Source organism: Lepidochelys kempii, chromosome 3 (genome assembly GCF_965140265.1).
Source record: "Lepidochelys kempii isolate rLepKem1 chromosome 3, rLepKem1.hap2, whole genome shotgun sequence".
Lineage (NCBI taxonomy): Eukaryota > Metazoa > Chordata > Testudines > Cheloniidae > Lepidochelys > Lepidochelys kempii.
In genome coordinates, this window is record NC_133258.1 from 121,470,220 (window position 1) to 121,490,249 (window position 20,030).

Here is a 20,030-nt window from a genome sequence, read left to right on the forward strand (position 1 = left end):
CCACGCCACTCTACAAAAGAGTGCAAGCATAGGTCATCTTCCGAGGGTCTGAGTAACAAGAGGCAGCTAAAGCTGCCTCACTTATTCTTATCAAAGCATAGCATATGGCCTGTGGCAGCATAAAGGACTCTGGTCACCAAGAAACAGTTTCAAGCTGCATCCATTTCTGGAATTGCAGTAGCATCAACAGGGCTCTTAGTACTGATGCTGGGACTTTTGGTGCTGGCACCAATATTTTCGGTACCAACATCTTTGGCACCTCCCACTCTAGTGCTGTCTGTTTCCAATGTGGTGCTCACAGTACTGACTTTCTTGGCACAGAGATTCACGATACCAAGTGACCTCACTGTATCAGTGTTTCCTGAGTCACCACTGTTAACATCTGGGGTGAAGGTACCCCTCTGAACTGACTGCTGGCTTGATATTGTTACTGAGTGTTTCCGGGGCACAAATGAGGGAACTCCTTATAGCACACCAAGGGACACCTAGAAAAACTTCACTAGTACTCAGAAGCACTCCTCTGAAGCTGACAGGGAGGGTAGAGGAATCTGTCCTGGATACTCCCGAAGATCTTAGTCTGCTTAAAACCCATACACATCTGATAGGGATTCTAGGTCCCGTTAACTATCACGTGCAAAGGGGATTTATAGAAAGACAGTCCTCATGGTATAATTCCCTCCCTCCCCCCCCCACCCTTGCCCTTTTCTCCTTCCTCCTGTGGCTCCCAACCCTGGCCATATTGGACCCCATAGGGGTTACACGCAACAAGGAAACTCTCCTCAACAGCTTTTTCTCGGGGCAAGGCCTAGTCTCCAGTAAGATCCCTTAGTGTGCAACATCCTCATCAGTCCCCAGGGCCTCACACTAAGCCTCAGCAACAACCACGACCATCTGATGAACCTCAACAGATAGCAGCTGCTGTCTCTTCTTCATTGCCCGATGAAGCTGTGGCTCCTGTATTTCCTCCTATCCTGACAATTATAAAGCTTTTCAGAACTTCTTGCATAGGATGGCAGATGCTCTGGAAATCCCTTTGGAACTTGTACAGGTGAATCATAGAATATCAGAGTTGGAAGGGACCTCTGGAGGTCATCTAGTCCAACCCCCTGCCCAGAGCAGGACCAATCCCCAACTAAATCATCCCAGCCAGGGCTTTCTCAAGCCTGACCTTAAAAACTTCTAAGGAAGGGGATTCCACCACGTCCCTAGGTAACGCATTCCAGTGTTTCACCACCCTCCTAATGAAAAAGTTTTTCCTAATATCCAACTTAAATCTCCCCCACTGCAACTTGAGACCATTACTCCTTATCCTGTCATCTGCTATCACTGAGAATAGTCTAGATCCATCCTCTTTGGATCCACCTTTCAGGTAGTTAAAAGCAGCTATCAAATCCCCCTCATTCTTCTCTTCTGCAGACTAAACAATCCCAGTTCCCTCAGCCTCTCCTCATAAGTCATGTGTTCCAGACCCCTAATCGTTTTTGTTGCCCTTTGCTGGACTCTCTCCAATTTTTCCACATCCTCCTTGTAGTGTGGAGCCCAAAACTGGACACAGTACTCCAGATGAGGCCTCACCAATGTCGAATACAGGGGAATGATCACGTCCCTCGATCTGCTGGCAATGGCCCTACTTATACATCCCAAAATGCCATTGGCCTTCTTGGCAACAATGGGCACACTGTTGACTCATATCCAGCTTCTCGTCCACTGTAACCCCTAGGTCCTTCTCTGCAGAACTGCTGCCTAGCCATTCGGTCCCTAGTCTGTAGCGGTGCATTGGATTCTTCCGTCCTAAGTGCAGGACTCTGCACTTGTCCTTGTTGAACCTCATCAGATTTCCCTTGGCCCAATCCTCCAATTTGTTTAAGTCCCTCTGTATCCTATCCCTACCCTCCAGCGTATCTACCACTCCTCCCAGTTTAGTGTCATCCGCAAACTTGCTGAGGGTGCAATCCACACCATCCTCCAGATCATTAATGAAGATATTGAACAAAACCAGCCCGAGGACCGACCCTTGGGGCACTCCGCTAGATACCGGCTGCCAACTAGACATGGAGCCATTGATCACTACCCGTTGAGCCCGACAATCTAGCCCACTTTCTACCCACCTTGTAGTGCATCCATCCAGCCCATACTTCTTTAACTTGCTGACAAGAATACTGTGGGAGACCATGTCAAAAGCTTTGCTAAAGTCAAGGAATAACATGTCCACTGCTTTCCCTTCATCCACAGAGCCAGTTATCTCATCATAGAAGGCAATTAGATTAGTCAGGCATGACTTTCCCTTGGTGAAGTCCTATAAGCTTCTGTGAATTCTTCGCTCCTTCATGTTGGAGAGGTTGTCAATCAGTGAGATTCTGCTGGAGCCAGCACAACGTCTATGACAGACACCATAATCAATTCCACTTACATCCAAGAGAACTGACAAATAGTGTCAGGGCCTGTCTGTAACACAAAGCAGAAAAGTCTGCCCAAGACCGATGTATGCAGCGAAGTGCAAAAGATTTCTATTTGGGCAATTCTGCAGCAGCCTCTCCTTTGGAAAATCTGATCCTCTGTGTTTTGGACTATTGGTTATTTTTCAAGAACTCTGAATTATCTGTTGTTTATATCAGAGTGCACCTCGCAGCAGTTTCAGCTAGTCCAGGGCCACGTGAGATTCTCACACTCAACGGTAGCTGGGTTCCTCAAGGGCCTAATTCATGCTTTTCCTCCAATACAGGAGCTTCCTCCTTCCTCAGATCTCAATGTAGTTTTAGCTAGAGATTGATAGGTCCCCCTTAGCATCATGCTCTCTAGACCATCTTTGAGTAAACACAGCCTTTTTACTAGCAATCATGTTAGCTCAACGAGTAGGGAAGAAGCAGTCAGTCATGGCAAACACGCTGTCTTCCACAAGGACAAAGACTCCATCCAATTTTTTTTACCTAAAACGATCTCAGACTTTCGTCTAAATCAGATAAGCCGCTTACCTGTGTTCTTCCCTAAACCACACACCAGTAGGGGGAAGCTAGACTTCACACCTTGGATGTACCCAGAGCCCTCTACTTGTACCTTGATAGAACCAAAACACGCTGGGTATCCCCTAGACTGTTTGTTGCTTTTGAAGATAGGATAAAGTCAAGGGTAGGTCAAGCAATATCATCCAAAGGTTTTCTAAACGGGTCTTTGATGGTATTAAATTATGTTAACAGCTACCTAGTTTAGACTCCATCCCAGTCAGGTCTAGGGTTGCCAACTGTCCAGCTTTCAACCAGATCGCCTGGTCAAAAAGGGACCCTTGCCGCTAAAAGTCTGGTCGGCTGCATGGTGGGGCGAAGGCAGGCTCCCTGCCTGCCTTGGCTCCATGTGGCTTCCAGAAGCATCGGCGTGTCCCCACTCCCACTCCTACATATAGGGGCAGCCAGGGGGCTCCGCATGCTGTCCCTGCCCCAAGCACCAGTTATGTAGCTCCCATTGGCTGGGAACCATGGCCAGTGGGAGCTGTGGGGGTGGTGCCTGTGGATGAGGCAGCACGCAGAGCCGCCTGGCTGTGCCGCCACATAGGAGTCAGAGTGGGGACATGCCGTTGCTTCCGGGAGCTGCTTGAGGTAAGTGCCACCCGGAGCCTGCAACCCCCTGCCCAAGCCCTGATCCCCCTCCCTTCCTCTGAACCCCTCGATCCCAGCCCAGAGCACCCTTCTGCACCCCAAACCCCTCATCCCTGGCTGCACCCCCAGCTGGAGCCCTCACAGCCCCCACACCTCAACTCCCTGTCCCAGCCTGGAGCCCCCTCCTGCGCTCCAAACCCCTTATCTCTGGCCCCACCCCGGAGCCCGCACACTTCCCACACCCCAATGCCCTGAACCAGCCTGGTGAAAATGAGCAAGTGAGTAGGGGTGGGGAGAGGGAGCGACAGAGGGATGGGGGATGGAGTGAGCGGGGGGTGGGACCTTAAAGAAGGGGTAGGGCCTTGGAGGAAGGGCGGAGCCGGGGGCGGAGCAGGGGTGTTTGGTTTTGTGCAAGTATAAAGTTGGCAACCCAAGTCAGGTCAGAGCTCATTTGACTAGAACACAGGTGTTGATAGATGTTTGGTTGTGTGCGTGTGTTTGCTCTGGTCTGTGCAGATAGCAGACTTTGATTGAACTGCCCAATAAATCCACAGACTCGGGTTTCAGCGAAAGAACTTGCTCAGGTTTGTTGCCAACGAAGCAAGGTGCTAATGCCCTGGCTCAGTGCTTACAGGAATACTAACATGTGTATGCTCGTGCCAATGGACTGGCTCAGTTAGTGGCAGGACTGTCCACTATCCCGTTGGCCAGACAGAGACACTTCCTTTGATGCTTCATTTTATACAGCAATACAAACAAGATAGTATTGCCCCTCTGACGTGGGTTGTTACCACCCATTACCTTGTACGTGTTGGTTTGATCACAACATCTCTATCCATCATCCTGAACTTATATTTAAGAGAGGTCAGCGTGTTCCTGTTCTTTTGGGGGAATGTGTTTGTATCAACTTGGTATTGGGGTTTTCTGGTACTACCCTTCTGGAATGTGTTTGCGTGAGTATTGTGCCTAGCACTCCTTAGGAATGTATGTTTCTGCACCGTCAGCCCTGTTCTTGCTAGATTCTCTGAGCAGGGCCTGCCTCTTGCTCACAACCTGACTTTGCTTTATATCAGCAAAGTTTTGACCACTACTTTAGTTCAGGCCTCTGATACAAGACCTTATATCTCAGGCTGTCTTTCTACTACAACAGGCAGCCTCTGTGGCTTCTTTGAGAAGTGTAGCCATCTCTGAAGTTTTGAAGGGCAGCTACCTTGGCATCAATAACATACATTTATAGAATACTATTCCCTTGTAGGGGCATCATGCTTGTTTTTGCAGAGCTGTCTTACAGTCATTGTTTGGGTAGACTCCAAGCATTCACCTCCTACACATCAGGTCACTGCTGAGGGTCATCAGAAGTGGAATACATATGGACGAGTCCCTCAAAAAAGAAAGAATAGTAACTTACGGTAATTGTGGTTCTTTGAGATGTGTTGTCCACATCTTTCATGACCTATGCGCCTTCCCTGCTACTATGGAGATGGTAACACCTGAATTATGTATTGGCAAAGGAACTGAGGGATGGCTGGCCCTGCCCTGCCCCGCCCCATAGACATGGCCCCAATGGATACAGCTGGCCAGAAAACTGCAATCTTAAGGGGCATGTGCAGCCAGAGGACAATACATGTGGACAACACATTGCTAAAAACCACAGTTACTGTAAGGTAAGTTACCATTCTTTCCCAACAGGTACAGATTCTGTTGGGAATCAAAAAAACCCTATAAATGGAATTTATTCCTGCTACTCATTTTCTCCTTTTAGTGTTATTAAGCATATAACTTCTCTGCCTCCCTTATTTTAAATAATATCTAAACTTTGTTTCTAAATGCTTTGATAGCTGTCAAGGAACCTCTGAGTGAGAAGGAGAGTCCCAACTTCATGGGGCTGCACTCCCTTTCCATAAACTGAGCATTTTAAGGACTATTTACATTTCCTTTCTGGTTTCTTGGGTTTCTTTGTGGAAGAGCTAAAATGCACTAACTGGAAGTTGGAGAATATTTTAGAAGGACACAGGAGACAAAGGGTCCTGCACTGCCCCCTGTGCAATACAGAGCAAAAGTGGGGAGCTGGTGGGAGGACATAGTGCCTAGACGAGCACAAAACTATCTTTGTGTGATGTGGATAGGAGGCGGGTAAGCGTGGATAAACCTGAGACAATGCTGGGATATACCATTTGCAGGGAGCAATTTTGTTGATCCATGTGTGCCACTCATTTTGCATCAAGAAGAGCCACCACTAAAGTCACAGCATTAAGGTTTCAGCATCTCTGCTGGGAGACCCACCACCAACCAAGCGAGAGCTTCATTCTGATTACTCACTATTAGTCAAGATTTTGCATGACTTGCATAGTGTTCTGCTGCTTCTATACTTGCTTGCTCTAAACATATGGGTTGGCACAATATTGAAATGGAAAAGAATGCTGGTCACCAAGGGCCAGGTTCTCCAGTCCACTAAATTCACTTTCCAGCTCCTACATGAGGCAGTGGCAGAGTAGTCACCCGCTACAAATAAGCAACGTTTCTGGCAATGGAAAAGGGACTGTATCAGGAGTGGGGTAGGGGTAGTGGTACAAAACTCCACTATCCCTGATAACTAGGGTCCTACCAACTTCATGGTCCATTTTGGTCAATTTCCTGGTCATAGAATTTTAAAAATAGTCAATTTCATGGTTTCAGATGTTTACATCTGAAATTTCATGGTGGTGTAATCCTGGACGGGAAGGGTCACAAAGCACTTGGGGTGGGGGTGGGAGGGTGGTATGGGATTGCCACCTTCACTTCTGGGCTGCGGAGCTTCCTGCAGCTGGGGGAAGTCCTGGGAGATGGGTCTGATCTCCCACAGAGAGTGGTTGTGCAGGGGAAGAGGAAGTCCCATCCTTCCCCAGCCTTGCTGGGACTGGCAGCTGGAGCCTGGTCTACAGTAGCTAGATTTCATGGGGAAGACCTGATTTCACGGTCCGTAGCACGTTTTTCATGGCTGTGAATTTGGTAAGGCCGTACTGATAACGCAGTGGTCTAAGCTCCATTAGCCAGGTTGGCCATAGTATTGAATTGGGACCCAAGTGCTTTAGATAGCAGGGTTCGATTATACTGCAGTGTCCTATCTAGCTCACTCGCACTGAGCAGATGGTTACAGTGAGGGATGCCATGATGAGCATGTATGAGCCCTTGCTTGCAAGGAAACCCATAATACTGGAGTTTGAGCAATCACTTTACAGAGCACCTGGCAGCAGTCCAATTATGCAGCTCTCATTTTGACATTCTGATAACTATTTCAGGCATAGGATTACAGTGTTAATTGCCTTCACATTCTTAATGGAGCCAATTTTGAATCCGTTAACCATGACAGGGCTTCTTAAAAGTAGTGTTAGATCAGTTAAAATCTTAAAAATCCAACCAAAAATAGCTCCTAGGGACAGAGTGTGAATGTGATTTTGTGACATATGCAAGGAGTGGAGCACTTGTTCCTTTGCCAAAAGGAATTCTGTACTTATATTGAATATAATGGACCAGGACTCCTGTATTCCTAGGAGGGTGGTTTCATTCTTGTCAACACCCAATATTTTGTTCAGAAGAGAATGAACACTTTTAAAAAAATAGTTTGAATTTTTCATAATGTTTATAAAAAGTTGAGTAGAAATGACCATTCTGGGCTTCCCTACACAGCTGTGCCGCTGCATCTCATTCCTGACTGATAGTCTTGGGCCTACCAATGGAGGCAGATTTTGTGGTGATTTTTGCCATATGGAGCAACGCCCTCATGAGATTAGAATGAAACTCCCCAGATTCCTTGTGCCCTAAAATGGCACAAGAACACAGGTCTCCAACATTTGTAAGACAGATGAATTAACCCAGTGGGCCACCTAGCCCCCCTGGACTCTTTCTGTTTTGCTTTGTCATGAAATTTAATTCTTGGATCGTACTGACTTGATCTGTGGACTTCATAGGTATGCCTAGGCTCAGTGTTAACAGAAGATGCCCAGCAAAAGGCCAGTTTGTGCGAAGAATGCGTCATCTCTGGAGTACTGCCAAATTACACATTCATCACTTACTATACGCCATTTGTCTTAGCATACTATGCTGAGATGTCCTGATCTCTCAATTAAGCAGAAATTTAACAAGTTGTTTAATTTTTGTTTTGTTTTGTTTGCATTTCCCAGGAGCCAATATCTTCCTTACCTCATCAGGACTGATTAAGCTGGGAGACTTTGGTTGCTCAGTAAAATTAAAGAACAACACACAGACAATGCCTGGAGAAGTGAACAGTACTCTGGGGACTGCAGGTGAGGAAGAATGTGCTAAAATGCTGACATGTTATGAACATGTTTAGCACTGACTAGTGAAATCTTCTGTCGAAAAAAGAAAAGGAGGACTTGTGGTACCTTAGAGACTAACAAATTTAGAGCATAAGCTTTCATGAGCTACAGCTCACTTCATCGGATGCATACAGTGGAAAATACAGTGGGGAGATTTTATATACACAGAGAACATGAGACAATGAGTGTTACCATACACACTGTAACAAGAGTGATCAGGAAAGGTGAGCTATTACTAGCAGGAGAGTGTGTGTATGTGTGGGGGGGACATTTTGTAGTGATAATCAAGGTGGGCCATTTCCAGCAGTTGACAAGAACGTGTGAGGAACAGTGGGGGGAGAAGGGGGAATAAACATGGGGAAATAGTGAGGGGGGGAATGATGAAGTGAGCTGTAGCTCATGAAAACTTATGCTCAAATAAATTTGTTAGTCTCTAAGGTGCCACAAGTACTCCTTTTCTTTCTGCGGATACATAACTTCTGTCGAAACAGTGCTGGGGACAAATTTGAGTAGAGCTTGGTGTGACCTTATCGGGGAGGGATGCCTGGGGCAACTTTAACTGGTAGAGTGTATAGAGAGAGGAAGGCCCAAAGTATAGCACAACAAACAAAAGTTTAACGGAACAAAAGATGTGTATATAGCTTCTGAAAACTCACTCATATTCAGTGGAAAGTGTACGTAGCTGTACTGTTCTCTTTGACTAGATAAACATCAAATATCTTTGTCATACTTTCTATTCTTGACACGTTGATTTTTTGCATCCCTGTTATGACTAAACAAGATAGCCTAGATTAAGACCAAGGGTAAGTAGCTGCAACTCTGTAGAAGTCCCAATTATATCAGCTCTGAATTTGGTTCTGTGTACTGAATATGGGCCCAATCTTGTGTGTGAACTCCCACTGAGTGCACCTGGAGGACTTGGGCTTAATTGGGTTACAGAATTCTAGAGAGGTAAGACTGCATCTGCACAGGAAGAGTGTGTAACTACATTTCACAGGAGTGTCCCCTTTTTTCTATTTAAGAAGGTACCTTCCTCTGCCCCCTTATGGAAATGGCATAGGATTCTTTTGCATTGGTATTAAATTTTTTTTAAGCAAAGGAAAATAACTGAAAAATATGTACTGTTTCAGCCCTGTTAAGTATTATCCTTGAAGATGAAAAACATTTATGCTGAACTATTTCAGAGAACTCAAGAAGCCAGTAAATGACATCCTAGAACAGAAGGGAATAACCAGTAGGAATTGACTGCAGATGTATTGAAAAGCATTTGATTGCTCAGTTTAATCGCTTTATTTAGATACATACTGTTCCTTCTGTTGTATAAATTGAGACCACCGTATGTGTTGTTTCAAAGCATACATGGCACCCGAGGTAATTACTAGAGCTAAAGGAGAAGGGCATGGACGTGCAGCAGACATCTGGAGTCTGGGTTGTGTTGTAATAGAGATGGTCACTGGCAAGGTAAGAACATTTCACATCCCAGATTGGTTCTAAATGCTCAATAATACAGGCTCAGCTATTTGTAAAAGAGGCTGGTGCAGTCCTCCTCGTTGAACAGCGTAAAATGGATATTCATTTATTAGCGGGCATTCCCCAAAGAAAAATCAAGTTTGCAGACTTGTATACCTTTTTATTTCCAATGACTAAGACTGACTTGGTGTTGCAGAGAGGTTGTGGAATCTCCATCATTGGAGATTTTTAAGAGCAGGTTAGCCCAACACCTGTGCGGGATGGTCTAGATAATACTTAGTTCTGCTATGAGTGCAGGGGACTGGACTAGGTGACCTCTTGGGGTCCCTTCCAGTCCTGTGACTCTATGATACATTAACATTTGGGGGATGGAACAGTCATTTGTTTGTTGACCTAGAGCAAGGGAGATCTTTCTGGTCCTTGGGTCTAAATGTTTAATAACTTCTTGACCATAACATTTTCTCTTCCTCCTGTGTAATTTTTGGGGTGTGTCTCATCATTCAGCTATGTCCTGCAATCATTTCAAGACCTGTGTGTGACATTCGCTCCCCATATTCTCAACCTCTCAGGAATTTCACAATAAAATCACTAGGAAATGCCCTCTACTCTGACCACTAGAAATGGCATTTTGTCATGTAACTGCAGATTGTTTCCTGTGTCCCACTTTGTTTCTTATTCATTCTTCCCCTGGTCTGTCTTCTGTTCTGTATAAACTTGTACTACTGTTCCAGACGTGTGCTGTTTAATACAGAATAACGATCTCTCCCCCTCCACAATTTTAGGCTTGCTTCAGACTGAGTGCCAGTCAAAGCGTGTTTGTCTTTCTTGACAGGTTTCAGAGGAACAGCCGTGTTAGTCTGTATTCGCAAAAAGAAAAGGAGTACTTGTGGCACCTTAGAGACTAACCAATTTATTTGAGCATGAGCTTTCGTGAGCTACAGCTCACTTCATCAGATGTTTACCGTGGAAACTGCAGCAGACTTTATATACACACAGAAATCATGAAACAATACCTCCTCCCACCCCACTGTCCTGCTGGTAATAGCTTATCTAAAGTGATCAACAGGTTGGGCCATTTCCAGCACAAATCCAGGTTTTCTCACCCTCCACCCCCCCACACAAATTCACTCTCCTGCTGGTGCTAGCCCATCCAAAGTGACAACTCTTTACATAATCAAGTCGGGCTATTTCCTGCATAGATCAAGGTTTTCTCACATCCCCCCCACCCCCATACACACACAAACTCACTCTCCTGCTGGTAATAGCTCATCTAAACTGACCATTCTCCAGGTTTAAATCCAAGTTAAACCAGAACATCTGGGGGGGGGGGGGTAGGAAAAAACAAGAGGAAACAGGCTATCGTCTCCTGATAGTGCCTGCAAACCATGTGTGTGCAAGGTAGCCTGTTTCCTCTTGTTTTTTCCTACCCCCCCCCCCCCAGATGTTCTGGTTTAACTTGGATTTAAACCTGGAGAATGGTCAGTTTAGATGAGCTATTACCAGCAGGAGAGTGAGTTTGTGTGTGTATGGGGGTGGGGGGGATGTGAGAAAACCTTGATCTATGCAGGAAATAGCCCGACTTGATTATGTAAAGAGTTGTCACTTTGGATGGGCTAGCACCAGCAGGAGAGTGAATTTGTGTGGGGGGGTGGAGGGTGAGAAAACCTGGATTTGTGCTGGAAATGGCCCACCTGTTGATCACTTTAGATAAGCTAAAAGAAAAGGAGGACTTGTGGCACCTTAGAGACTAACCAATTTATTAGAGCATAAGCTTTCGTGAGCTACAGCTCACTTCTTCAGATGTGAATTTTTGCGAATACAGACTAACACGGCTGTTACTCTGAAACCTTTAGATAAGCTATTACCAGCAGGACAGTGGGGTGGGAGGAGGTATTGTTTCATGATTTCTGTGTGTATATAAAGTCTGCTGCAGTTTCCACGGTAAACATCTGATGAAGTGAGCTGTAGCTCACGAAAGCTCATGCTCAAATAAATTGGTTAGTCTCTAAGGTGCCACAAGTACTCCTTTTCTTTTTGTCTTTCTTACTTCCTAGGCATCAGCAGTTGCTCTGTTTAAGCACAGCTTGGGCATAGAAGTGTGGCTCTAAATGATACGACTTTCTTTTGGTTGCTCACTTTGACACAATGCAAAGTCTGAGGACAGAATTTAGCGTTCATCACTGTAATATCTGGACACCTTCCAGTAGTGCATTAAGCAACACAACTGGCATCCATGAATTGTCTGAAAATGAGCTGCACGTGTTCATCCGAGGCCTACTGTGTTCTTAGCAGTTTGTTTTAAAGGCTTTAGACCCACAATGCGCAATTCAAGTCCACGAGCACTGGGGTTTTTAGTAGATTTCTGGAGCTAGAGAAATATATGCTCCCTTCACTATTGGCTAACAAACAGACCAATTTACCGAAGCTTGCATTCAGCAATTCTATTATTTGTTGCAGAGACCCTGGCATGAATATGAGCACAACTTTCAGATCATGTATAAAGTGGGGATGGGTCATAAGCCTCCTATACCTGAAAGGGTAAGCCCAGAAGGAAAAGACTTCCTTTCTCACTGCCTGGAAAGTGATCCAAAGATGAGATGGACAGCTAGCCAGCTCCTTGATCATCCATTTGTCAAGGTTTGTCAAGTTGATTTAGTGTCAGGATCGTAGTAGATAGGAATGAGAGAGATGTAACTTCATTGAATGCATGTACAACTGTAGGGCGTCGTCTCCTGATAGTGCCTGCAAACCATGTGTGTTTTAAAATTTGTTACTTTTTGTGTTCTGCATAGTATTGGCTTAATATTTTCACTATCAGATATCTGAATGAAAAGATCTTCAGTTATTTTCATAGCTAATAACTTAGGTTGGTACATTACCTGCTTAAAGGAGTGTGGCTGCAGCAAACTTGCACTGGTGTCTCTGTACATCTTCTAGTACACTTTCATCATTGAGTTTTAAGGGCTGTTACTATGTACATATGTAACTTAAACACAGAATAAAGCAACCTTGACACCTATCTTTAAATTTTAAAAACCTCTAGTGAGAATTTAGTGGTAGTACCAGCTGGGCTGTTAATGGGAGTCAGACCTAAAACTTTAGAGAGCACATTTACAATGACTTGAGTATTGCATAGATGACAGTCCATTCCCTAGCAATTTCAACTTTTTTATGCCAGAGAACTATGTGTGACAGGGTTTAAGTTTTATTTAATGACTACTTTCTAGTTTTGTTTTGTTTTTTCGAGGGGTTGGTATTGGTTTTCAGGCACCTGAAATGAAAGTGCTCTGTCCATTTCAAAGCCTATGTTGTTCAGTGGGATGTAGATTTTGTTTGGTTCTTCAAAGATTGGAACAGCTTATATAAATGTTAAACTTTTTTCATTATTTAAAGATCTTTTAATGTACAATTTAAAATGTATTAGAAAAAAGACAAAGCAGGCCATCTGTCCCCCTCAGCCACTGCAAGATTGTTTAAGCTAATTCAGACAACAAAGTCAACTATGCATAATCCACACACTCCGGCTGCTTTCCCTTGGTGTTACTCCGTGTAGCCAGCAATGCTTCAAGAAGAGCGTTCGTCTTACCGGAATTAGAGTAATGATATCGGATCAGTCACGTCAGCAGAAAGCACTATTATTCACGGGAAAGTTTTTTTGATGGGTAGGGATAGCATACAGAGGCATTAGCTTGTATCATAATATTGTCAATGAGTGTGATGAAAAAAGAGGGAGTTAAACTGTAAAAACGCTGTCCACTTGGTGAGTGGGAAGAAGAGGTGATTTCTTTACTGCAGGCTGTACAAATTAGACTCATTTTAATTGCTGACAGTGTCTTGTGTCCTCCTTTCACAGGTTTGCACAGATGAAGAATGAAGTTACTCAATATGTGGCCACTTGTACTCTGGCGAAGTATCTGCTAATCACTACTGTATGTAATATTTACATAAAGACTGTGCTAAGAAACAGTATAAAATTTAAACTTACCATGACTGAAGACTGCACAAGTGACAAGCGTCACTTTTACTGCTGCTCCTGTATGTTTTACTTGGCACATGTTGCTCATGTGACAGTGTCTGCATGTTTCAGTGAAAGTGCCATTACTACTGTATATGGACCATTACCTTTTTGTTGTTCTTTCTTTAAATGTTTCTCATTTAAGTGAGAACTGTAATGTTAATATGTAGTATTTTTGGACTTTCTAGGTTCGAAAAAAGTTGTAGTGTTATCAGGCGTTCTGGACCTTGTTTTTTAAATCTCCCGTTTGAGTGCACTGACTGTGAACTTTTACTCTGTTTTTTTGCCCAGCTTCAGATTTGTTATGCAAAAGGCTGATTAATGAAATTACAAAAAAAGTTTTTCTCAATAAATGGTTTATTTTAGGAAGTTTTTTGTGCAGTTCTCTCTCCATGGTTGAAGATGCCAATATGTATAACAAACCCAAGACATTCTGGGATAAAACATCCATCCTGAAGCATTTGAGAAGCAACAAAGCATGGACTAAAATCACAGCCTTCTGTGCCAGTGAGTTCTTCTGGATCAGTTACTCTTACAAATGCCTGTTGAGTTCATCAACATGCAAGCAAGAGAAGTTAAGGTTTTTACCCCTCATGCTGCTTGTGAAGGAAGTATGAACTGTTCAGTGCTTACAGCTGTGTTCAATATGGCCAATGCATTTTTGCAAGTACACAGCATCTGCAGTGAGGAAAAAATCACTAGAGCTTTTGGCACAGATTACATGGGTGGGGTTCCTACAAGTACTTTTTAAAACCTTAGAACTCAGTAGTGTGGAACACAAGAGCAATCTTTTACCAGAATGTGGGGCATTTCCTTTCATTCAGGAGGTCCTGGATTTTCTTTCTGTGCTCTTAAAAAGTAGCGTACCACCTCCTGATATACGTATGGGTCTCTGAAATGTCAGTGATCACCTAATTTTTGACTTCTTATACCGCCTCTGGCTAATCTTCCCAGAGGCAGCAACATCTCCCCCTGAGTGTATCCACAGATCCTGATAGTCGAACAGCCTTCATCACATATGAAGGCTTGCTGCCATCTAACATATTTAGAAGACCACTGATGTTAGGCCCTGCTTAGTGTAAGATACACCAACCAACTCCTCGTTTGCATTGAATTTCAGAACATACTTGTGACTGCCAGCAAGAAATATAGAATGCTGATCAATGTTAGGAAAACAAAGTCAACACAGCAAGGTACGGTGTGCAACAGTGTATCTCGCTGGTCAAGTGGTGAAACAAGTGAATGATGTAGTCATCCCTTGATTGTTCGTGTCTAGTTTCCCTATTTAGGGAGATTAACACAGATGTGTAGTTTAATTTGACAACAGTGCAGTTTTTGCAAGCTGTTCATGTCAACCCTCCTGTAGGGCTGAGAGCTGGATACTTCCAGTGGAGGATTTGAGCTTTGGTGATGCTGCATAACCAGAAGTGTGAATAATTAATTTTTAAAAAAAAAAGCACGACTGCAGAAAATTATGTAGGGTCTCATGACACAGTACATTACTCAGGCAAGACTGCATATAAATGACAAAAGGGAAGAAAGATCCAGATGCACTAGGATCCAATATAGAGAGCGGACATTTTACAAGTCTGTTGCATCTGAGGGTAGTCAACAGCTGTCACCTGAAAAAGACCTCCTCAAAGATTTTCCTAACATAGTTTTGAAACATTTCTCCACAACCAACTAGGGCTACGGGAAGTTCACATTTTGGCTGCTCTGCTTCCTTGAGGGTGACACAGGAGGTAGAGTTTTACATTCTTTAATCTGCTCTTTAGCCCAGAAAAGCCAGTTGTGGCTAAAACCTAATAAAAAAAACCCTCCACATTTGCCAATCAACTCTAAACATATACCTTTTAAACAGGCCAATGGTGCAGTGTCCACAGCTGTACTGAAACATCAGTGAAGACACCCTCAAACATCACCAAACAATGGGCCAGCCTATAAAGTCACACTACCCCCCTGAAGCTCATAGAGGTGTTTTGAAAAACACAAACAAAAGAAAATTTATTTCGCTTCACTTTAACAGCCTTCACATTTTCCTTCCCAGACTGTTGAAGCAACCCTCAGCTAGAGTGTGTTTGGTATCAGTTGCATTAAAAATTCCTTGCATTTCAAAGACAAGTTTTGCACTCTAACTCTTTATTTTTCTGTATAAACAAACTTAAGACTACTTTTGTTAAGGCAGTTGTAAAACATAAGTTGCTCAGGGGAGGGGAAGTGAACACTGATGTCTAACAAGACAAAATGTCATTCTTTTAATACAATAAACCAGACTTTTTAATTTTGGCAAGTACCTTTTACAGGCATTCCAGCAAAGCCACAAGAGGTACAATGCTGATTTCAGCAGCAAGGGCAGGATAATCACTTAAAATTTATGTAGAGTTTTGGAAGGTCCAATCCTACATTCCTTGTGCATCTAAAATTCCCAGTTAAAGCAATGGGACTTCTGGGAGTGCATGGAATGAAAGAGACAGATTTAAGTGCTTTAGCCTAATCTAATCTATTTTAATTCTCTCACTCAGAATAATTGATATGTATGAAGAAACACTCCACAATTACATAAGCATTTTCACATTAACATTAAAATAAATACAAAGGGATGTGTGCCTCTGAACTAATACACATTTGCTGTTCAGCAGTGAGCCCCACTTGAAAAAGACCCTCCCCCTACTTTACCAAACCATACACTTTATCTGCACCAGTAAAATGGCTTAAACAGAGTTTTCCCTCCCTGCCTTCACTTTCAAAATGACAGGGACAGGCTGTGCAGGATTATGGGTGGTGGTGGCAGCAGTCCCCTTCATGTCAAGCCATCCCCTAAGGGGTTTCTGTACAGTACTGTATTGGGCTGTGTTTCTCCCTTGGTGGAGCGTTCCAGTTAGTTCTGTTCTCCTCCTCTAACGTACTGTGGCAAAAGCATCTCCAAGAAAGTTAGTTACTCCATTCTATAATGTAGAAAAGGCCAAAGGAAGCCTGCAGTCATGTCGTCTTTGTTCACCTAAAGTTCACCTTCATTTCACTGAATATTGAGAATCTGGAAGGAATAGGCTAGCCTTAGCAGTGAGTTTAAAAGACCCTTTCCCACTAAGAGCTAGTTAAGGCTGTGTGGGCAGGAAACCCTGAAGTCTCAGCAATTAGATACCAGCAAAATCAATCTGCCTCAGACTCCTTCCTTCAGACTAACAGCCATGAGTTTCAAACCCATTCCTTGCAACTGCCCCTCTACTAAAAAATAGCACTACCTGCCCTCTTATTAAGTTAGAAATATTCATCTCAAGTAATATTTCAACTACTGAACAGCAAATACCTTGTTCATGGATTTCTTTGCACTGTTAGCCCTGTTTCTTTGAGTATCCCACTGCACTCTTAGCTGGTACAAATAAACCTGCTTGAGAAGCTTTCACTAAATTCTCAAATACAGATGGAAGCTGTGGCTTGGTGAAATGCACTACACCAAAATCTAGGAGAAGAACAAGTGACCTTCAGGTAATTCACTGGTTACAAAAAACTTTTTAAAGGAGGCGATTTCCACAGGTTATGATGTTTAAAAACCAAGAGGCCACAAAGGCAGCAGAGCTAGGATATAGAAACAAGCCTAGCTTAATGAAGGACAGAATTCTTTCCACAGGGCAAGGGACTGGAATCGCTACAGGCTGTAAGGTTTTGTCACTGGAAACTAGATCAACTCCGTAGGACTGTGAACTGGAAGGCATGCCCGGAAAAAATTAACACCTAAGGAAATCATCTAGCTTCAAGTTATCTTAAGCTGCACCCTCTGAGGCAAAGTGTAGTTATTTCTCAGAAGAGACAAAAGCAAATGATTCCCCAACCTTGTTTTGTTGAAGGACATACAGCTGCTTTTCTTTCCTACCACTGTATGAAGGCCCATATGTATAAGTATTTTGTAAGCTAAAAATGATCTTATTACTTCTCCCAAAATGTAAACAGCATTCAGTCTAAGCATTGCATACATCAGTGCCCTGAAGTTAATCCAAAACTGCTTAGTAATTGTAAGGAATGGTGGTGTGGTAGGTACATTTGTCATGTCTCAACACCACGGCTCTGTTCAAAATTCACTGGGTCAAATTCTACTACCAGTTACATCACAAAGACCCTACTCTTGCAGTTTGAGCTGGAGGGACAGACCCTCATACTCCATCCCATTCAAGTTAATAGGTGCAGGGACTGAGTGGATCTCATTGTACAATTAGGACCAATATTGGAATAGCTCTGCTAAGACCTGTTTTCTGCAGGGGGCTTGGTTCAATTTGTCATTTCTTTAATTGAGCAGAGTATATTGAAACAACAGATTATGGTCATTAAATTGATAACATGATCTAGACATACAAAATTTCCATTTTAATTTTCTCATACCACCATTTATGATCCATTCCTGACAGCATGTCAAGAAAAACCTGTATCCCCGAACAGTCAACCACTTATATCACACTAGATTTTTTTTTCTTGCAAATGTAAGACACTTCATATGAAAACCAACAAACAAAGGCCAACCTGTTTTGGAGAGGTGAGATGCAGAACACCTTTCAGCGAGTCTGAAATCTAGCCCCAGCTCCAAGGAAACAAAATGGGAGCACAAATTCAGTTACGCTCACCCCCACCCTCACTTGAAGGAGCATGATATGCAAGTAAAGAGTTTCAGAAGTTGCATTTGTTCCCTCTGGATTGAAGCAGTCTCTGGAGATATTACATTTGTTTCTGCTTGTTGTCATTGTTGCCATAGGTAGAGCCCTTGTTAATTTCAGTCACCCCTATCATCCATCGGACACCAACAGAAGCTGTAGCGAAAGAAGAAAAAAATTACGTAAAACTTGACTGCCACCAGGTAGCGATTACCATGTAAGCCACACAGAAGAGGTTTTAAAAGGCTAGTGGTGGTAACATGAGACTTGCTGTATTACCTTGTTGACAATAGTAATTATAAAGCACTTTTTAATCCATAGATCTCTGTGCTTTACAAAGGAAGGTAACTATTAACCCTATTTCACAGACAGGAAATCAGAGCCAGAAACATGCAGTGACATGCCCAAGGGAAGACAACAGTTCAGCAGGAGCTGTGGAAATAGAACCCAGCCCTTGCAAACACTGGACATGCTTCAGTCCATAAGACACTTTATATGCTTTTGCATAAATACACTACTGCTGTTCCTGCACTAATGAGCGCCACAGTTACGAATGTGCTAAGAACTAACCACATTTCACTAGTTAAAGTCCAATGTCAGCTTCAACGTTCTGCATTTGAAGGAGCGAGTGTATTAATATGATCCATTTGCAATATTTGAACTAAAAAGGAATTTCATTTCTCACAAAAAGTGAACAGACTTGTTTAAACAGGTTTCAGAGTGGTAGCCGTGTTAGTCTGTATCCGCAAAAAGAAAAGGAGGACTTGTGGCACCTTAGAGACTAACCAATTTATATGAGCATAAGCTTTTGTTGGCTACAACCCACTTCACTGGATGCGTGCAGTGGAAAATACAGTAGGAAGATATATCTACACACAGAACATGAAAAAAATGGGTGTTGCCATACACACTGTAATGAGAGTGATCAGTTAAGGTGGGCTATTATCAGCAGGAGAAAAAAAAAAAACCTTTGTAGTGTGAATCAGGATGGCCCATTTCCAACAGTTGACAAGAAGGTGTGAGTAACAGTAGGGGAAAAATAAACATGGGGAAATAGTTTTACTTTGTGTAATGACACATCCACTCCCAGTCTTTATTCAAAGCTAATTTAAATGGTGTCCAGTTTGCAAATTAATTCCAATTCAGCAGTTTCTCTTTGGAGTCTGTTTTTGAAGTTTTGTTGTTGTAGTATGGTGACTTTTAGGTCTGTAATCGAGTGACCAGAGAGATTGAAGTGTTCTCAAACTGGTTTTTGAATGTTTGACATCAGATTTGTGTTCATTTATTCTTTTATGTAGAGACTGTCCGGTTTGGCCAAAAGTTTTTTTTTCCTCCTGCTGATAATAGCTCTCCTTAACTAATTACTCTTGATCTAGTTGGTATGGCAACACCCATTTTTTCATGTTCTTGTGTGTGTGTGTGTATATATATCTGTCTTCCTACTGTATTTTACACTGTATGCATCTGATGAAGTGGGTTTTAGCCCACAAAAGCTTATGCTCAAATAAATTTGTTATTCTCTAAGGTGCTCGTTCTTTAGACTTATTTAAAGTGCATTGGAAACCCTCATTCCCTCACACTCAATAATAAGCACACTGGGGTAACTTTGCTAAATACCTTACTTTTTTCAGCTAACATTGCTCTTGACTGTGTGGTGTTCTCTGGGTATCCCTTGTAGACTGATAGGTTATCAAAGGCTGCATTGAAAAGATTTTCAGATGTGATCACTACATCCTATAGCTCATTGTAGAAAGGGGAACCTGCCTATAAAAGGGCAAGCTTCATAAAGATATCTCGGTGGCTAACGCTCAAGTGCCATAGGAGCACAAGTCTCCGTGCACAGCCCTTGGAGCCTGATCCAAAGCCTACTGCAATCATGAAACTATTCCTACTGATTTTTTGAAAAGCCCAGCCCCTGTTGTGGTTTTGGCTGAGAGTGAAGGGGGAAGCCCCTGCACATTCTTTGTATCCATTATTTTTCTATCATCGTTTTATGTAT

The 20,030-nt window shown here is 43.1% G+C and overlaps 2 protein-coding genes across 14 annotated transcripts in view; one reads left to right on the plus strand and one right to left on the minus strand.

Moving 5' to 3' along the window:
* MAP3K4 (mitogen-activated protein kinase kinase kinase 4) overlaps positions 1-13,760 on the plus strand; it is a 144,482-nt gene extending 130,722 nt beyond the window's left edge. For all 5 annotated transcript variants that reach the window (XM_073337845.1, XM_073337847.1, XM_073337846.1 and 2 more), the window contains 4 exons: positions 7,751-7,873; positions 9,261-9,367; positions 11,834-12,013; positions 13,230-13,760. In XM_073337845.1, coding sequence (XP_073193946.1) covers positions 7,751-7,873; positions 9,261-9,367; positions 11,834-12,013; positions 13,230-13,250 — 431 coding nt within the window. In that variant the 3' untranslated portion in view covers positions 13,251-13,760. The remainder of the gene's footprint in view (positions 1-7,750; positions 7,874-9,260; positions 9,368-11,833; positions 12,014-13,229) is intronic.
* Positions 13,761-16,284: 2,524 nt separating this feature from the next.
* The window catches only part of AGPAT4 (1-acylglycerol-3-phosphate O-acyltransferase 4), a 154,280-nt gene continuing 150,534 nt past the window's right edge, over positions 16,285-20,030 (minus strand). For 6 of the 9 annotated variants that reach the window (XR_012158120.1, XR_012158118.1, XR_012158117.1 and 3 more), the window contains one exon: positions 18,136-18,187. Coding sequence is in view for 2 of the 9 variants with exons in the window: in XM_073337852.1 (XP_073193953.1) it covers positions 18,096-18,187 (92 nt within the window). In the remaining 7 variants the exon portion in view is untranslated. Of the gene's footprint in view, positions 18,188-20,030 lie in introns of all 9 variants that reach the window. The other 3 variants (XM_073337852.1, XM_073337853.1, XM_073337851.1) reach the window with 2 other exon arrangements.